The 19379-nt window shown below is 36.4% G+C and overlaps 1 protein-coding gene across 1 annotated transcript; it reads left to right on the forward strand.

Moving 5' to 3' along the window:
• The first annotated feature begins 5690 nt into the window (after positions 1-5690).
• Positions 5691-18441, forward strand: LOC123732966 (zinc finger protein 391-like). The gene is made up of 2 exons (XM_045712308.1): positions 5691-6137; positions 17445-18441. Exons 1-2 carry the CDS (start codon positions 5798-5800, stop codon positions 18329-18331), a joined length of 1227 nt encoding a protein of 408 aa, XP_045568264.1. The 5' UTR covers positions 5691-5797; the 3' UTR covers positions 18332-18441.
• The last annotated feature ends 938 nt before the right edge of the window (positions 18442-19379 follow it).

The following is a 19379-nucleotide window of genomic DNA, read 5'->3' on the forward strand; positions in this document are numbered from 1 at the left end:
TTTACTTCCTGTCTTTAAGTTTGGTGTGGGATTTTCTTTTGTTTGCCTCTTCTTGGGCAGATTTAGTGGGTCTCATGGTGGGTGTCTTTTAGGTCCCAGTCATGTAGGTTGAAAGGGGTGTATCTTGGCTGTAAAATACCTTTGTACTTTTGTATTGTGGCTCTCAACGAATCATCTGGGGGGAGTTGTTGACCAGCCATCATTATCGTAGAGCACTCGTTTGATTAATTTTGTATGTGTACGTTGTATTGCCCTGCTCCATTATTAAGTGAATAAAGATTTAGTTTAAGAATAACTCTGACTTGTGTGATAAGTTTGTCTCCTCAATTGATTTTAAAGAAATTAACCACCAAATTTGGGGATGTGAATCTTGACTTGGTGACCGCTCCTGATGACCTGGGTAAATGGTGCACGAGGGATCCCTCTAACTTGGGATCTCAGGGAGACCACACTTGGGATATCCTCAATTGATTAAGACACGTTAAAACAGTTTTAACGTGTCTAAATCAATAACCAATATGCAGAAACAGTTTGGGATAAATTGAAAACCTAAACATAACATGTGCAATATACACAAACATCTGCCACAATAATCATATTACTTGTATTTTTTGAAACAAGCCGCTTATAAACTGCACAAGCACAAAAAACGCTGTTGTTTTGACAAGTAGCAATAAATCACTGATATCGATTAGGGGGAAATCAGGTTGTACGTGCTGTTGAAACTAACACAACTAAAAAAACACATGGAAATGGAGACATATTTTACCTCACTGGTTAGAGGACAACCTGCAGAAGACAGTCAGCTACATTTTGGAGTGATGCATTTAAATGTAGGGGTCCCTAAAATAAGTAACACTTATTTGTCATAACTAATCAATATCATGCTAAAATCAATTGTGCCGAGAGGAGGGAGATGAGGTTGCACATCCTGTTAAAACTAACAGCTCAAAAACCACACGGAATCTGGGAATAATGTGTACATCCCTGGTTAGAGGACAACTTGTAGAAAACAGCTAGCTACATTTTGAAGTGATGCATTTTGATTCAAGTGGGTCACCAACGTGGTAAGTGTAACACAACTCTTTTTTGTTAGTACTTTTGTTAAATCACATAAATAGTACTCTTTCAATTCAGAGCCTGGATTTTCCCCCTGAGGCTAATATCCATATCATGTTGAAATCAATAGAACAGGGGACAAACGTTTAGGGTTCTACATTGTGACATCATTAAAATACTCCTTCTACAATGTTAAAACATTCTACATTGTGACATCATTAAAATACTCCTACTACAATGTTTAAACATTCTACATTGTGACATTATTTCATTGATATCATGAAACAACTCCATGTATTTTCTGATGTTTGATCAGAGATCTTTTATCAGAGTATCTCTTGTCACATTGACCACAGCTATAAGGTTTCTCTCCTGTGTGTGTTCTCTTGTGTTGAGTCAGATCTCCAGATTGACCAAAACTCTTTCCACATTTACCACAGCTATAAGGTTTCTCTCCTGTGTGTGTTCTCTGGTGCACTGTCAGATGTCCAGATTGACCAAAACTCTTCCCACATTGACCACAGCTATAAGATTTCTCTCCTGTGTGTCTTCTCTGGTGTACAGTCAGAATGCTTGATGTAGTGAAACTCTTCCCACATTGATCACAGCTATAAGATTTCTCTCCTGTGTGTATTCTCTGGATAATTGATCAAGAAAGGTTTTTCCAGTGTGTGTTCTCTGGTGTAAAGTCAGTTCTCCAGATTTACCAAAACTCTTCCCACATTGACCACATATATAAGGTTTCTCTCCTGTGTGTCTTCTCTGGTGTACAGTCAGAATGCAGAGGTCTCGAGGTCAACTATTTTTGATGTGTTTTCGCGTATCATTTTCTCCAGACCATCGGCTCTTTCGTTTCTCTTTGCAGAGACAGCATCGATTATGTTGACCTGTAATTCGCGCAAAGATAATTCTTTATGTGTCTTTTTGGGTGCAGGACTATTGACTGCATTTTCAGAATCAACCGAATGTCCAGAATCCTCCATTTCTTCTCCTGAGGAGTCAGGTGGCGGTTTTTCTCCAACGTATGAGTGCTCAGCTAGCAACTGCCTTCTCCTCCCTTTGCTCTTTCGCACATTTTTCCTTCCATTTCTCGAAGTTATGAATCAAATTATCGGTCAACTAAGCGTTGTTCTCTATTGTGTTTACTATAAGCCAAGTTCCGTTACATTTAAGTTTGAGAGGGATAAAAGTTAAGGTTACTCGGAGCAAGCTGAAATCTCGTCTACACTCGCCGCCATCTTCCAGCGCCCCCCCCAGCCCAGGTGTGTCCCATTTCACTGACGACCCTCCCGGCTCCGCCCACCGACATCCTATTAAGGAAGAGCAAAGAGAAAGAATTCAGCAGACAGAGTGGGAGGGTCACAGCAGTCTGGTGATATACCAGGGACTGGGGATGTAGTTAGGTTTGTACAGTCTGGTGATATACCAGGGACTGGGGATGTAGTTAGGTTTGTACAGTCTGGTGATATACCAGGGACTGGGGATGCAGTTAGGTTTGTATACAGTCTGATGATATACCAGGGACTGGGGATGTAGTTAGGTTTGTACAGTCTGGTGATATACCAGGGACTGGGGATGCACTTAGGTTTGTACAGTCTGGTGATATACCAGGGACTGGGATGCAGTTAGGTTTGTACAGTCTGGTGATATACCAGGGACTGGGGATGCAGTTAGGTTTGTACAGTCTGGTGATATACCAGGGACTGGGGATGTAGTTAGGTTTGTACAGTCTGATGATATACCAGGGACTGGGGATGTAGTTAGGTTTGTACAGTCTGGTGATATACCAGGGACTGGGGATGCAGTTAGGTTTGTACAGTCTGGTGATATACCAGGGACTGGGGATGTAGTTAGGTTTGTACAGTCTGATGATATACCAGGGACTGGGGATGCAGTTAGGTTTGTACAGTCTGGTGATATACCAGGGACTGGGGATGCAGTTAGGTTTGTATACAGTCTGATGATATACCAGGGACTGGGGATGCAGTTAGGTTTGTACAGTCTGGTGATATACCAGGGACTGGGGATGCAGTTAGGTTTGTATGCAGTCTGGTGATATACCAGGGACTGGGGATGCAGTTAGGTTTGTATGCAGTCTGGTGATATACCAGGGACTGGGGATGCAGTTAGGTTTGTATACAGTCTGGTGATATACCAGGGACTGGGGATGCAGTTAGGTTTGTATACAGTCTGATGATATACCAGGGACTGGGGATGTAGTTAGGTTTGTATACAGTCTGATGATATACCAGGGACTGGGGATGCAGTTAGGTTTGTACAGTCTGGTGATATACCAGGGACTGGGGATGCAGTTAGGTTTGTATACAGTCTGATGATATACCAGGGACTGGGGATGTAGTTAGGTTTGTATACAGTCTGATGATATACCAGGGACTGGGGATGCAGTTAGGTTTGTATGCAGTCTGATGATATACCAGGGACTGGGGATGCAGTTAGGTTTGTACAGTCTGATGATATACCAGGGACTGGGGATGCAGTTAGGTTTGTACAGTCTGATGATATACCAGGGACTGGGGATGCAGTTAGGTTTGTACAGTCTGGTGATATACCAGGGACTGGGGATGTAGTTAGGTTTGTACAGTCTGATGATATACCAGGGACTGGGGATGCAGTTAGGTTTGTACAGTCTGATGATATACCAGGGACTGGGGATGCAGTTAGGTTTGTATGCAGTCTGATGATATACCAGGGACTGGGGATGCAGTTAGGTTTGTATACAGTCTGATGATATACCAGGGACTGGGGATGTAGTTAGGTTTGTACAGTCTGATGATATACCAGGGACTGGGGATGCAGTTAGGTTTGTACAGTCTGGTGATATACCAGGGACTGGGGATGCAGTTAGGTTTGTATGCAGTCTGATGATATACCAGGGACTGGGGATGCAGTTAGGTTTGTATGCAGTCTGGTGATATACCAGGGACTGGGGATGCAGTTAGGTTTGTACAGTCTGGTGATATACCAGGGACTGGGGATGCAGTTAGGTTTGTACAGTCTGGTGATATACCAGGGACTGGGGATGCAGTTAGGTTTGTACAGTCTGATGATATACCAGGGACTGGGGATGCAGTTAGGTTTGTACAGTCTGGTGATATACCAGGGACTGGGGATGCAGTTAGGTTTGTACAGTCTGGTGATATACCAGGGACTGGGGATGCAGTTAGGTTTGTATACAGTCTGATGATATACCAGGGACTGGGGATGCAGTTAGGTTTGTATGCAGTCTGATGATATACCAGGGACTGGGGATGTAGTTAGGTTTGTACAGTCTGGTGATATACCAGGGACTGGGGATGCAGTTAGGTTTGTATGCAGTCTGATGATATACCAGGGACTGGGGATGCAGTTAGGTTTGTACAGTCTGGTGATATACCAGGGACTGGGGATGTAGTTAGGTTTGTACAGTCTGATGATATACCAGGGACTGGGGATGCAGTTAGGTTTGTACAGTCTGGTGATATACCAGGGACTGGGGATGCAGTTAGGTTTGTATGCAGTCTGATGATATACCAGGGACTGGGGATGCAGTTAGGTTTGTATGCAGTCTGATGATATACCAGGGACTGGGGATGCAGTTAGGTTTGTACAGTCTGGTGATATACCAGGGACTGGGGATGCAGTTAGGTTTGTACAGTCTGGTGATATACCAGGGACTGGGATGCAGTTAGGTTTGTACAGTCTGGTGATATACCAGGGACTGGGGATGTAGTTAGGTTTGTACAGTCTGATGATATACCAGGGACTGGGGATGCAGTTAGGTTTGTACAGTCTGGTGATATACCAGGGACTGGGGATGCACTTAGGTTTGTACAGTCTGGTGATATACCAGGGACTGGGATGCAGTTAGGTTTGTACAGTCTGGTGATATACCAGGGACTGGGGATGTAGTTAGGTTTGTATGTAGTCTGGTGATATACCAGGGACTGGGGATGCAGTTAGGTTTGTATACAGTCTGATGATATACCAGGGACTGGGGATGCAGTTAGGTTTGTACAGTCTGATGATATACCAGGGACTGGGGATGTAGTTAGGTTTGTACAGTCTGATGATATACCAGGGACTGGGGATGCCGTTAGGTTTGTACAGTCTGGTGATATACCAGGGCCTGGACATGCAGTTAGGTTTGTTTTCCTCTAGCTACTCTCCAGTTTGCTCCCAGCAGCGTTAATAGAACATAGATCACTGTTCAACTAGGCTGCAGAGTTCCTATTTTGACAGATAATTCAACCAGTGTGACCAGTGGGTTTCTTTAAATGAATGAATATGAAACTGCCTTAAATACAGATGTGAAGGACAGTATGTTTTAAATTCTCACTCAAAATATGCACTGCTCTTTTTGAACGTCTCAATATAATATTATTATTTAATGAAAGGAATGAAAAATACATTTGTGTGCAACAACAACTGCGTTTCCCTCCAGTCAGCAGACGGCGATGTGCGTCTTTCAGGCGATGCTGCAGCGTGACGTATAATCTAGTGGACGGAACACTTCTTCAACAACATCTAGTCAGCCACCTCGGTAGCCAACAGCCGAAACATTTAGACTGTTTCTGTGCATATTTGCCTCTGTTTTTTAAATATACTTCTGACATCTAGTTAATTTCCCCCCATTTAAATGTTATAGGTACATTGTTAGTCAACTAGCTGGCTTGATAAATTAGCCTAGCACTAAACTAGTCGCTCATGCTAACTAGCTAGCTAGCTAACATCCCCGAACATGAGCTCCCTAAACTACTCCCCTCCTGTTAAAGAAGAGGAGGTCTGCTGGACGGAGAAAGAAGCTCTGGGGCTGAACATTGTCGTGAAAGAGGAGAAGGAAGAGGAGGATGTCACAGTAAAACAAGAAGTAGAGGGTGAGGCTGTTACCGTGAAAGAAGAAGAGAAAGACGTTTCAGTGAAAGAAGAAGATGCGTTCAGAGTGAAAGAGGAGGAGGATGTTACAGTAAAAGAAGAGGAAGAGGTGAAAGAGGAGGATGTAGTTTTTGAAGTGAAGGAGGGGAAACAGGGAGAGAGAACTGTCATATTGACAGAGGAGTCAGGAGATCTGATTACCACCAGTAAGTACTGTCTTAAAACGGGCTCTAACTGCAAAGGTTTTGAACGAATGTGTTGTTTTAAAGCAGCATGCTACTGAAATTCTATACTTGAAAATGTTGTTCTGTACTATAGGAATTTATGTTATAATATAATGTTGAAGCTACATTTTAAATCCCTGAATGCTGATTGGCTGACAGCCGTGGTATATCAGGCCGTATACCATGGGTATGACAACATGTATTTTTACTGTTCTGATTACGTTGGTAACCAGTTTATAATAGCAATAAGACACCTCAGTGATAGATGGCCAATATACCACGGCTAAGGGCTGTATCCAGGTACTCTGTGTTGCGTCGTGCATAAGGACAGTCTTTAACCGTGCTATATTGGCCATATACCACACTTCCTCTGGTCTTATTGCTTAACTGTAACATGTGTATACCATCAGAGTCCCTCCCACCACAAAATCACAACTTAATTGTCTCACAGAATGGCAAACAAGTTATAAATGAAACTTTTGATGTGTGTCTATTGTAGGCCTTGTGTGGAGTGTGTATACCAACAAAAAGCAGATTTCTAAATAATGTTGGAGAAATACATAAAATAAGATGCATTATTGACATGAAATGGACATGTGTTATGGGGAGACTGAACATATTAGCAAAAGGACAAGCGTTTTGGGGAGACTGAACATATTAGCAAACGTTTGTAAGTCTACAAAAAAACATAAAATAAAATAGCCATTTCAAGGAAAGGCTGAACTAAAGAATTATCATTTAGAAAGTATGGTAATTATTACTTTAGAGATGAAGTGGGACACCAACAAAATGTTATTTACATTGGATCAAATACAGCCTATAACATGACATTATCTATTATTATAGAGCTCTGATCAGCCTATAACATGACATTATCTATTATTATAGAGCTCTGATCAGCCTATAACATGACATTATCTATTATTATAGAGCTCTGATCAGCCTATAAACATGATCTATTATTATAGAGCTCTGCTCAGCCTATAACATGACATTATCTATTATTATAGAGCTCTGATCAGCCTATAACATGACATTATCTATTATTATAGAGCTCTGCTCAGCCTATAAACATGACATTATCTATTATTATAGAGCTCTGCTCAGCCTATAACATGACATTATCTATTATTATAGAGCTCTGATCAGCCTATAACATGACATTATCTATTATTATAGAGCTCTGATCAGCCTATAACATGACATTATCTATTATTATAGAGCTCTGATCAGCCTATAACATGACATTATCTATTATTATAGAGCTCTGATCAGCCTATAACATGACATTATCTATTATTATAGAGCTCTGTTCAGCCTATAAACATGATCTATTATTATAGAGCTCTGATCAGCCTGTAAACATGACATTATCTATTATTATAGAGCTCTGATCAGCCTATAACATGACATTATCTATTATTATAGAGCTCTGATCAGCCTATAACATGACATTATCTATTATTATAGAGCTCTGATCAGCCTATAAACATGACATTATCTATTATTATAGAGCTCTGATCAGCCTATAACATGACATTATCTATTATTATAGAGCTCTGATCAGCCTATAAACATGACATTATCTATTATTATAGAGCTCTAATCAGCCTATAACATGACATTATCTATTATTATAGAGCTCTGATCAGCCTATAACATGACATTATCTATTATTATAGAGCTCTGTTCAGCCTGTAAACATGACATTATCTATTATTATAGAGCTCTGATCAGCCTATAAACATGACATTATCTATTATTATAGAGCTCTGTTCAGCCTATAAACATGATCTATTATTATAGAGCTCTGCTCAGCCTATAACATGACATTATCTATTATTATAGAGCTCTGATCAGCCTATAAACATGACATTATCTATTATTATAGAGCTCTGATCAGCCTATAACATGACATTATCTATTATTATAGAGCTCTGATCAGCCTATAACATGACATTATCTATTATTATAGAGCTCTGATCAGCCTATAAACATGACATTATCTATTATTATAGAGCTCTGATCAGCCTATAACATGACATTATCTATTATTATAGAGCTCTGATCAGCCTATAACATGACATTATCTATTATTATAGAGCTCTGATCAGCCTATAAACATGACATTATCTATTATTATAGAGCTCTGATCAGCCTATAAACATGACATTATCTATTATTATAGAGCTCTGATCAGCCTATAAACATGATCTATTATTATAGAGCTCTGATCAGCCTATAACATGACATTATCTATTATTATAGAGCTCTGATCAGCCTGTAAACATGACATTATCTATTATTATAGAGCTCTGATCAGCCTATAACATGACATTATCTATTATTATAGAGCTCTGATCAGCCTATAACATGACATTATCTATTATTATAGAGCTCTGTTCAGCCTATAAACATGACATTATCTATTATTATAGAGCTCTGATCAGCCTATAAACATGACATTATCTATTATTATAGAGCTCTGATCAGCCTATAACATGACATTATCTATTATTATAGAGCTCTGATCAGCCTATAACATGATCTATTATTATAGAGCTCTGATCAGCCTATAACATGACATTATCTATTATTATAGAGCTCTGATCAGCCTATAACATGACATTATCTATTATTATAGAGCTCTGATCAGCCTATAAACATGACATTATCTATTATTATAGAGCTCTGATCAGCCTATAAACATGACATTATCTATTATTATAGAGCTCTGATCAGCCTATAAACATGACATTATCTATTATTATAGAGCTCTGATCAGCCTATAAACATGATCTATTATTATAGAGCTCTAATCAGCCTATAAACATGACATTATCTATTATTATAGAGCTCTGATCAGCCTATAAACATGACATTATCTATTATTATAGAGCTCTGATCAGCCTATAAACATGACATTATCTATTATTATAGAGCTCTGATCAGCCTATAAACATGATCTATTATTATAGAGCTCTAATCAGCCTATAAACATGACATTATCTATTATTATAGAGCTCTGATCAGCCTATAAACATGACATTATCTATTATTATAGAGCTCTGATCAGCCTATAAACATGACATTATCTATTATTATAGAGCTCTGATCAGCCTATAAACATGACATTATCTATTATTATAGAGCTCTGTTCAGCCTATAAACATGATCTATTATTATAGAGCTCTGCTCAGCCTATAAACATGACATTATCTATTATTATAGAGCTCTGATCAGCCTGTAAACATGACATTATCTATTATTGTAGAGCTCTGTTCAGCCTATAAACATGACATTATCTATTATTAAAGAGCTCTGTTCAGCCTATAAACATGACATTATCTATTATTATAGAGCTCTGATCAGCCTATAAACATGACATTATCTATTATTATAGAGCTCTGATCAGCCTGTAAACATGACATTATCTATTATTGTAGAGCTCTGCTCAGCCTGTAAACATGACATTATCTATTATTGTAGAGCTCTGCTCAGCCTATAAACATGACATTATCTATTATTATAGAGCTCTGCTCAGCCTATAACATGACATTATCTATTATTATAGAGCTCTGATCAGCCTATAAACATGACATTATCTATTATTATAGAGCTCTGATCAGCCTATAACATGACATTATCTATTATTATAGAGCTCTGATCAGCCTATAAACATGACATTATCTATTATTATAGAGCTCTAATCAGCCTATAACATGACATTATCTATTATTATAGAGCTCTGATCAGCCTATAACATGACATTATCTATTATTATAGAGCTCTGTTCAGCCTGTAAACATGACATTATCTATTATTATAGAGCTCTGATCAGCCTATAAACATGACATTATCTATTATTATAGAGCTCTGTTCAGCCTATAAACATGATCTATTATTATAGAGCTCTGCTCAGCCTATAACATGACATTATCTATTATTATAGAGCTCTGATCAGCCTATAAACATGACATTATCTATTATTATAGAGCTCTGATCAGCCTATAACATGACATTATCTATTATTATAGAGCTCTGATCAGCCTATAACATGACATTATCTATTATTATAGAGCTCTGATCAGCCTATAAACATGACATTATCTATTATTATAGAGCTCTGATCAGCCTATAACATGACATTATCTATTATTATAGAGCTCTGATCAGCCTATAACATGACATTATCTATTATTATAGAGCTCTGATCAGCCTATAAACATGACATTATCTATTATTATAGAGCTCTGATCAGCCTATAAACATGACATTATCTATTATTATAGAGCTCTGATCAGCCTATAAACATGATCTATTATTATAGAGCTCTGATCAGCCTATAACATGACATTATCTATTATTATAGAGCTCTGATCAGCCTGTAAACATGACATTATCTATTATTATAGAGCTCTGATCAGCCTATAACATGACATTATCTATTATTATAGAGCTCTGATCAGCCTATAACATGACATTATCTATTATTATAGAGCTCTGTTCAGCCTATAAACATGACATTATCTATTATTATAGAGCTCTGATCAGCCTATAAACATGACATTATCTATTATTATAGAGCTCTGATCAGCCTATAACATGACATTATCTATTATTATAGAGCTCTGATCAGCCTATAACATGATCTATTATTATAGAGCTCTGATCAGCCTATAACATGACATTATCTATTATTATAGAGCTCTGATCAGCCTATAACATGACATTATCTATTATTATAGAGCTCTGATCAGCCTATAAACATGACATTATCTATTATTATAGAGCTCTGATCAGCCTATAAACATGACATTATCTATTATTATAGAGCTCTGATCAGCCTATAAACATGACATTATCTATTATTATAGAGCTCTGATCAGCCTATAAACATGATCTATTATTATAGAGCTCTAATCAGCCTATAAACATGACATTATCTATTATTATAGAGCTCTGATCAGCCTATAAACATGACATTATCTATTATTATAGAGCTCTGATCAGCCTATAAACATGACATTATCTATTATTATAGAGCTCTGATCAGCCTATAAACATGATCTATTATTATAGAGCTCTAATCAGCCTATAAACATGACATTATCTATTATTATAGAGCTCTGATCAGCCTATAAACATGACATTATCTATTATTATAGAGCTCTGATCAGCCTATAAACATGACATTATCTATTATTATAGAGCTCTGATCAGCCTATAAACATGACATTATCTATTATTATAGAGCTCTGTTCAGCCTATAAACATGATCTATTATTATAGAGCTCTGCTCAGCCTATAAACATGACATTATCTATTATTATAGAGCTCTGATCAGCCTGTAAACATGACATTATCTATTATTGTAGAGCTCTGTTCAGCCTATAAACATGACATTATCTATTATTAAAGAGCTCTGTTCAGCCTATAAACATGACATTATCTATTATTATAGAGCTCTGATCAGCCTATAAACATGACATTATCTATTATTATAGAGCTCTGATCAGCCTGTAAACATGACATTATCTATTATTGTAGAGCTCTGCTCAGCCTGTAAACATGACATTATCTATTATTGTAGAGCTCTGCTCAGCCTATAAACATGACATTATCTATTATTATAGAGCTCTGCTCAGCCTATAAACATGATCTATTATTATAGAGCTCTGATCAGCCTATAAACATTATCTATTATTATAGAGCTCTGCTCAGCTTATAAACATGACATTATCTATTATTATAGAGCTCTGATCAGCCTATAAACATGATCTATTATTATAGAGCTCTGCTCAGCCTATAAACATGATCTATTATTATAGAGCTCTGTTCAGCCTATAAACATGACATTATTTATTATTATAGAGCTCTGATCAGCCTGTAAACATGACATGATCTATTATTATAGAGCTCTGCTCAGCCTATAAACATGACATTATCTATTATTATAGAGCTCTGTTCAGCCTATAAACATGACATTATCTATTATTATAGAGCTCTGATCAGCCTATAAACATGATCTATTATTATAGAGCTCTGCTCAGCCTATAAACATGATCTATTATTATAGAGCTCTGTTCAGCCTATAAACATGACATTATTTATTATTATAGAGCTCTGATCAGCCTGTAAACATGACATGATCTATTATTATAGAGCTCTGCTCAGCCTATAAACATGACATTATCTATTATTATAGAGCTCTGTTCAGCCTATAAACATGACATTATCTATTATTATAGAGCTCTGCTCAGCCTATAAACATGACATTATCTATTATTATAGAGCTCTGTTCAGCCTGAAGACATGACATTATCTATTATTATAGAGCTCTGATCAGCCTATAACATGACATTATCTATTATTATAGAGCTCTGATCAGCCTATAACATGACATTATCTATTATTATAGAGCTCTGATCAGCCTATAAACATGACATTATCTATTATTATAGAGCTCTGATCAGCCTATAAACATGACATTATCTATTATTATAGAGCTCTGATCAGCCTATAAACATGACATTATCTATTATTATAGAGCTCTGATCAGCCTATAAACATGATCTATTATTATAGAGCTCTAATCAGCCTATAAACATGACATTATCTATTATTATAGAGCTCTGATCAGCCTATAAACATGACATTATCTATTATTATAGAGCTCTGATCAGCCTATAAACATGACATTATCTATTATTATAGAGCTCTGATCAGCCTATAAACATGATCTATTATTATAGAGCTCTAATCAGCCTATAAACATGACATTATCTATTATTATAGAGCTCTGATCAGCCTATAAACATGACATTATCTATTATTATAGAGCTCTGATCAGCCTATAAACATGACATTATCTATTATTATAGAGCTCTGATCAGCCTATAAACATGACATTATCTATTATTATAGAGCTCTGTTCAGCCTATAAACATGATCTATTATTATAGAGCTCTGCTCAGCCTATAAACATGACATTATCTATTATTATAGAGCTCTGATCAGCCTGTAAACATGACATTATCTATTATTGTAGAGCTCTGTTCAGCCTATAAACATGACATTATCTATTATTAAAGAGCTCTGTTCAGCCTATAAACATGACATTATCTATTATTATAGAGCTCTGATCAGCCTATAAACATGACATTATCTATTATTATAGAGCTCTGATCAGCCTGTAAACATGACATTATCTATTATTGTAGAGCTCTGCTCAGCCTGTAAACATGACATTATCTATTATTGTAGAGCTCTGCTCAGCCTATAAACATGACATTATCTATTATTATAGAGCTCTGCTCAGCCTATAACATGACATTATCTATTATTATAGAGCTCTGATCAGCCTATAAACATGACATTATCTATTATTATAGAGCTCTGATCAGCCTATAACATGACATTATCTATTATTATAGAGCTCTGATCAGCCTATAAACATGACATTATCTATTATTATAGAGCTCTAATCAGCCTATAACATGACATTATCTATTATTATAGAGCTCTGATCAGCCTATAACATGACATTATCTATTATTATAGAGCTCTGTTCAGCCTGTAAACATGACATTATCTATTATTATAGAGCTCTGATCAGCCTATAAACATGACATTATCTATTATTATAGAGCTCTGTTCAGCCTATAAACATGATCTATTATTATAGAGCTCTGCTCAGCCTATAACATGACATTATCTATTATTATAGAGCTCTGATCAGCCTATAAACATGACATTATCTATTATTATAGAGCTCTGATCAGCCTATAACATGACATTATCTATTATTATAGAGCTCTGATCAGCCTATAACATGACATTATCTATTATTATAGAGCTCTGATCAGCCTATAAACATGACATTATCTATTATTATAGAGCTCTGATCAGCCTATAACATGACATTATCTATTATTATAGAGCTCTGATCAGCCTATAACATGACATTATCTATTATTATAGAGCTCTGATCAGCCTATAAACATGACATTATCTATTATTATAGAGCTCTGATCAGCCTATAAACATGACATTATCTATTATTATAGAGCTCTGATCAGCCTATAAACATGATCTATTATTATAGAGCTCTGATCAGCCTATAACATGACATTATCTATTATTATAGAGCTCTGATCAGCCTGTAAACATGACATTATCTATTATTATAGAGCTCTGATCAGCCTATAACATGACATTATCTATTATTATAGAGCTCTGATCAGCCTATAACATGACATTATCTATTATTATAGAGCTCTGTTCAGCCTATAAACATGACATTATCTATTATTATAGAGCTCTGATCAGCCTATAAACATGACATTATCTATTATTATAGAGCTCTGATCAGCCTATAACATGACATTATCTATTATTATAGAGCTCTGATCAGCCTATAACATGATCTATTATTATAGAGCTCTGATCAGCCTATAACATGACATTATCTATTATTATAGAGCTCTGATCAGCCTATAACATGACATTATCTATTATTATAGAGCTCTGATCAGCCTATAAACATGACATTATCTATTATTATAGAGCTCTGATCAGCCTATAAACATGACATTATCTATTATTATAGAGCTCTGATCAGCCTATAAACATGACATTATCTATTATTATAGAGCTCTGATCAGCCTATAAACATGATCTATTATTATAGAGCTCTAATCAGCCTATAAACATGACATTATCTATTATTATAGAGCTCTGATCAGCCTATAAACATGACATTATCTATTATTATAGAGCTCTGATCAGCCTATAAACATGACATTATCTATTATTATAGAGCTCTGATCAGCCTATAAACATGATCTATTATTATAGAGCTCTAATCAGCCTATAAACATGACATTATCTATTATTATAGAGCTCTGATCAGCCTATAAACATGACATTATCTATTATTATAGAGCTCTGATCAGCCTATAAACATGACATTATCTATTATTATAGAGCTCTGATCAGCCTATAAACATGACATTATCTATTATTATAGAGCTCTGTTCAGCCTATAAACATGATCTATTATTATAGAGCTCTGCTCAGCCTATAAACATGACATTATCTATTATTATAGAGCTCTGATCAGCCTGTAAACATGACATTATCTATTATTGTAGAGCTCTGTTCAGCCTATAAACATGACATTATCTATTATTAAAGAGCTCTGTTCAGCCTATAAACATGACATTATCTATTATTATAGAGCTCTGATCAGCCTATAAACATGACATTATCTATTATTATAGAGCTCTGATCAGCCTGTAAACATGACATTATCTATTATTGTAGAGCTATGTTCAGCCTGTAAACATGACATTATCTATTATTGTAGAGCTCTGCTCAGCCTATAAACATGACATTATCTATTATTATAGAGCTCTGCTCAGCCTATAAACATGATCTATTATTATAGAGCTCTGATCAGCCTATAAACATGATCTATTATTATAGAGCTCTGCTCAGCTTATAAACATGACATTATCTATTATTATAGAGCTCTGATCAGCCTATAAACATGATCTATTATTATAGAGCTCTGCTCAGCCTATAAACATGATCTATTATTATAGAGCTCTGTTCAGCCTATAAACATGACATTATTTATTATTATAGAGCTCTGATCAGCCTGTAAACATGACATGATCTATTATTATAGAGCTCTGCTCAGCCTATAAACATGACATTATCTATTATTATAGAGCTCTGTTCAGCCTATAAACATGACATTATCTATTATTATAGAGCTCTGATCAGCCTATAAACATGATCTATTATTATAGAGCTCTGCTCAGCCTATAAACATGATCTATTATTATAGAGCTCTGTTCAGCCTATAAACATGACATTATTTATTATTATAGAGCTCTGATCAGCCTGTAAACATGACATGATCTATTATTATAGAGCTCTGCTCAGCCTATAAACATGACATTATCTATTATTATAGAGCTCTGTTCAGCCTATAAACATGACATTATCTATTATTATAGAGCTCTGCTCAGCCTATAAACATGACATTATCTATTATTATAGAGCTCTGTTCAGCCTGAAGACATGACATTATCTATTATTATAGAGCTCTGATCAGCCTGTAAACATGACATTATCTATTATTATAGAGCTCTGATCAGCCTGGAAACATGACATTATCTATTATTATAGAGCTCTGATCAGCCTGTAAACATGACATTATCTATTATTATAGAGCTCTGATTAGCCTGTAAACATGACATTATCTATTATTATAGAGCTCTGCTCAGCCTATAAACATGACATTATCTATTATTATAGAGCTCTGATCAGCCTGAAGACATGACATTATCTATTATTATAGAGCTCTGCTCAGCCTATAAACATGACATGATCTATTATTATAGAGCTCTGATCAGCCTATAAACATGACGTTATCTATTATTATAGAGCTCTGATCAGCCTATAAACATGGCATTATCTATTATTGTAGAGCTCTGTTCAGCCTATAAACATGATCTATTATTATAGAGCTCTGCTCAGCCTATAAACATTATCTATTATTATAGAGCTCTGATCAGCCTGTAAACATGACATTATCTATTATTATAGAGCTGTGATCAGCCTGTAAACATGACATTATTTATTATTATAGAGCTCTGCTCAGCCTATAGACATGACATTATCTATTATTATACAGCTCTGCTCAGCCTATAAACATGATCTATTATTATACAGCTCTGCTCAGCCTATAAACATGACATTATCTATTATTATAGAGCTCTGCTCAGCCTAAAATACGACATTATGTAGCCTGGCAGGTAGGAGCCAGTAACCGAAAGGTTGCTGGATCAAATCCCCGAGCTGACAAGGTAAAAACGCTGTCATTCTGCCCCTGAGCAAGGAAGTTAACCCACTGTTCCCTGGCTGCCGATGACGTGGATGTCTATTAAGGCAGCCCCCCGCACCTCTCTGATTCAGAGGGGTTGGGTTAAATACGGGAAACACATTTCAGTTGAATCCATTCAGTTGACTAGGTATCCCCCTTTCCCTATTGTAGAGCTCTGCTCAGCCTATAAACATGTGAGAAAGATTAGATTTTATGTTCTACATTATTATTATTATTAGGGCAGCCACCAAGTTTTTATTAAATTATGTAATGTTCTGAAAACTGACTTCAGGTTTTTGAGGAATCTAGCCTCACAGGAAGACAGTTTTATTTTATGGAGGTTTAATTCAGTTCTCTGTTTAATATTGAACTAAATACTCTGTCTTTGGTAGGAGAGGGACCAGACTCTCACTCTGACAGCGGGGAGACTCCTTCAGGGGAACCAGACCCAGAGACGCCCAAACCAGCGAGACAACACCACTGTTCCCAGTGTGAAAAGAGTTTTAAGTGGTTAAGGAACCTGAAAGTACATGAGAGAACGCATACAGGAGAAAACCCTTACGAATGCTCCCACTGTGGAAAGAGTTTTACCAAGTTAGGGAACCTAAAAGAGCATGAGAGGACACACACAAGAGAAAAGAGTTTCCAATGTTCCCAGTGTGGAAAGAGGTTTACCCAGTTACGGTACCTGAAACAACATGAAGAAATACACACAGAAGATAGGAAGACCTACCACTGCTCTCAGTGTGGAAAGATATTTACTGGGTTAGGGAACCTGAAAATACATATGAGAAGACACTCTGGAGAGAAGCCGTACCACTGTTCCCACGGTGTAAAGAGTTTTACTCAGTTAGGGAGCCTGAAACCACATGAGAGGGGACACACTGGAGAGAAGCCTTATCACTGTTCCCACTGTGGAAGGAATTTTAGGTGGTATGCGAGCCTGAAGGAGCATGAGAGAATACACACAGGAGAAAAGCCTTACCACTGTTCCAATAGTGAAAATAGTTTTACCCATCGAGGGAGCCTGAAAGCGCATGAGAGAATACACTCAGGAGAAAAGCCTTACAAATGTTCCCGATGTGAAAAGAGTTTTACCCGGTTAGGGAGCCTGAAAAAGCATGAGAGAACACACACAGGAGAAAAGCCTTTCCAACATACTAATACACAGGAGGAGAAGACATACCACTGCTCTCATTGTGAAAAGACATTTTCCCAGTCAGAGGACCTGAAATCACATGAGAGAATAGAGAGGCTGTGTTCTGACTTATGTTTTTGATTGAGAAATTGTGTTTTTGTTCATTCTACATTAAATAATATTGTATGAATGAAATCATACTGAAAAATAGGTCTACATGTTTTTCCCAGCTCAAGACATGATCATGTCGAAAAAATCGGACTAAAAGAGTAAAAAAAAATGTTTTGATTATGAACTTAAGATTGATTGAATGCAGGTGTAAACCCCTAAATGTTGTTCACTATATCATTGGGATATTTCAAACATGTTAATTATTAAATAGATTGATATTAGTATTTCTTCATTCAGATTGTCATTGTAAATGCGTATTGGTTCTCAATTGACATATCTGATTAAATAAATGTGAAATAAAGTAAATGCCATATTATTTTTGGGAAGTCTATTTGGTTCTATGTCGGGACTATAAGAATATTTTGAAGATAAATACACAAGGCAGAGTACGAGAGAGACAGAGGACGAGAGGTCAGTACAGTACTAACAACCAATGGAAATAGTGTTTTTTCCTGTAATAGGGAGTTATTGATCAGTGGTTCAGCAACATGGGAGGATGTAGATGTACACTACCGTTCAACAGTTTGGGGTCACTTAGAAATAACCTTGTTTTTAAAAGAAAGCAATTTTTTGTCCATTAAAATAACATCAAATTGATCTGAAATACAGTGTAGACATTGTTAATGTTGTAAATGACTATTGTAGCTGGAAACAGATGATTATTAATGGAATATCTACATAGGCGTACAGAGGCCCATTATCAGCAACCATCTCTCCTGTGTTCCTATGGCACGTTGTGTTAGTTAATCCAAGTTTATCATTTTAAAAGGCTAATTGATCATTAGAAAACCCTTTTGCAATTATGTCAGCACAGCTGAAAACTGTTGTTATGATTAAAGAAGCAATAAAACTGGTCTGCTTTAGACTAGTTGAGTATCTGGAGCATCAATGTAACCTCTCAAATTCATAGACAGGTGTCGCGTCTTTTTACCCAAAAGTAGTTTTTTACCCGGAGACTGTAGTGCTACTTTCTCAAAATGAACATAAATGCTGTAGGGGGAGGGTTCTGGTGTTTTAC

This window comes from Salmo salar, unplaced genomic scaffold (genome assembly GCF_905237065.1).
Source record: "Salmo salar unplaced genomic scaffold, Ssal_v3.1, whole genome shotgun sequence".
In the NCBI taxonomy this organism is placed as follows: Eukaryota; Metazoa; Chordata; class Actinopteri; order Salmoniformes; family Salmonidae; genus Salmo; species Salmo salar.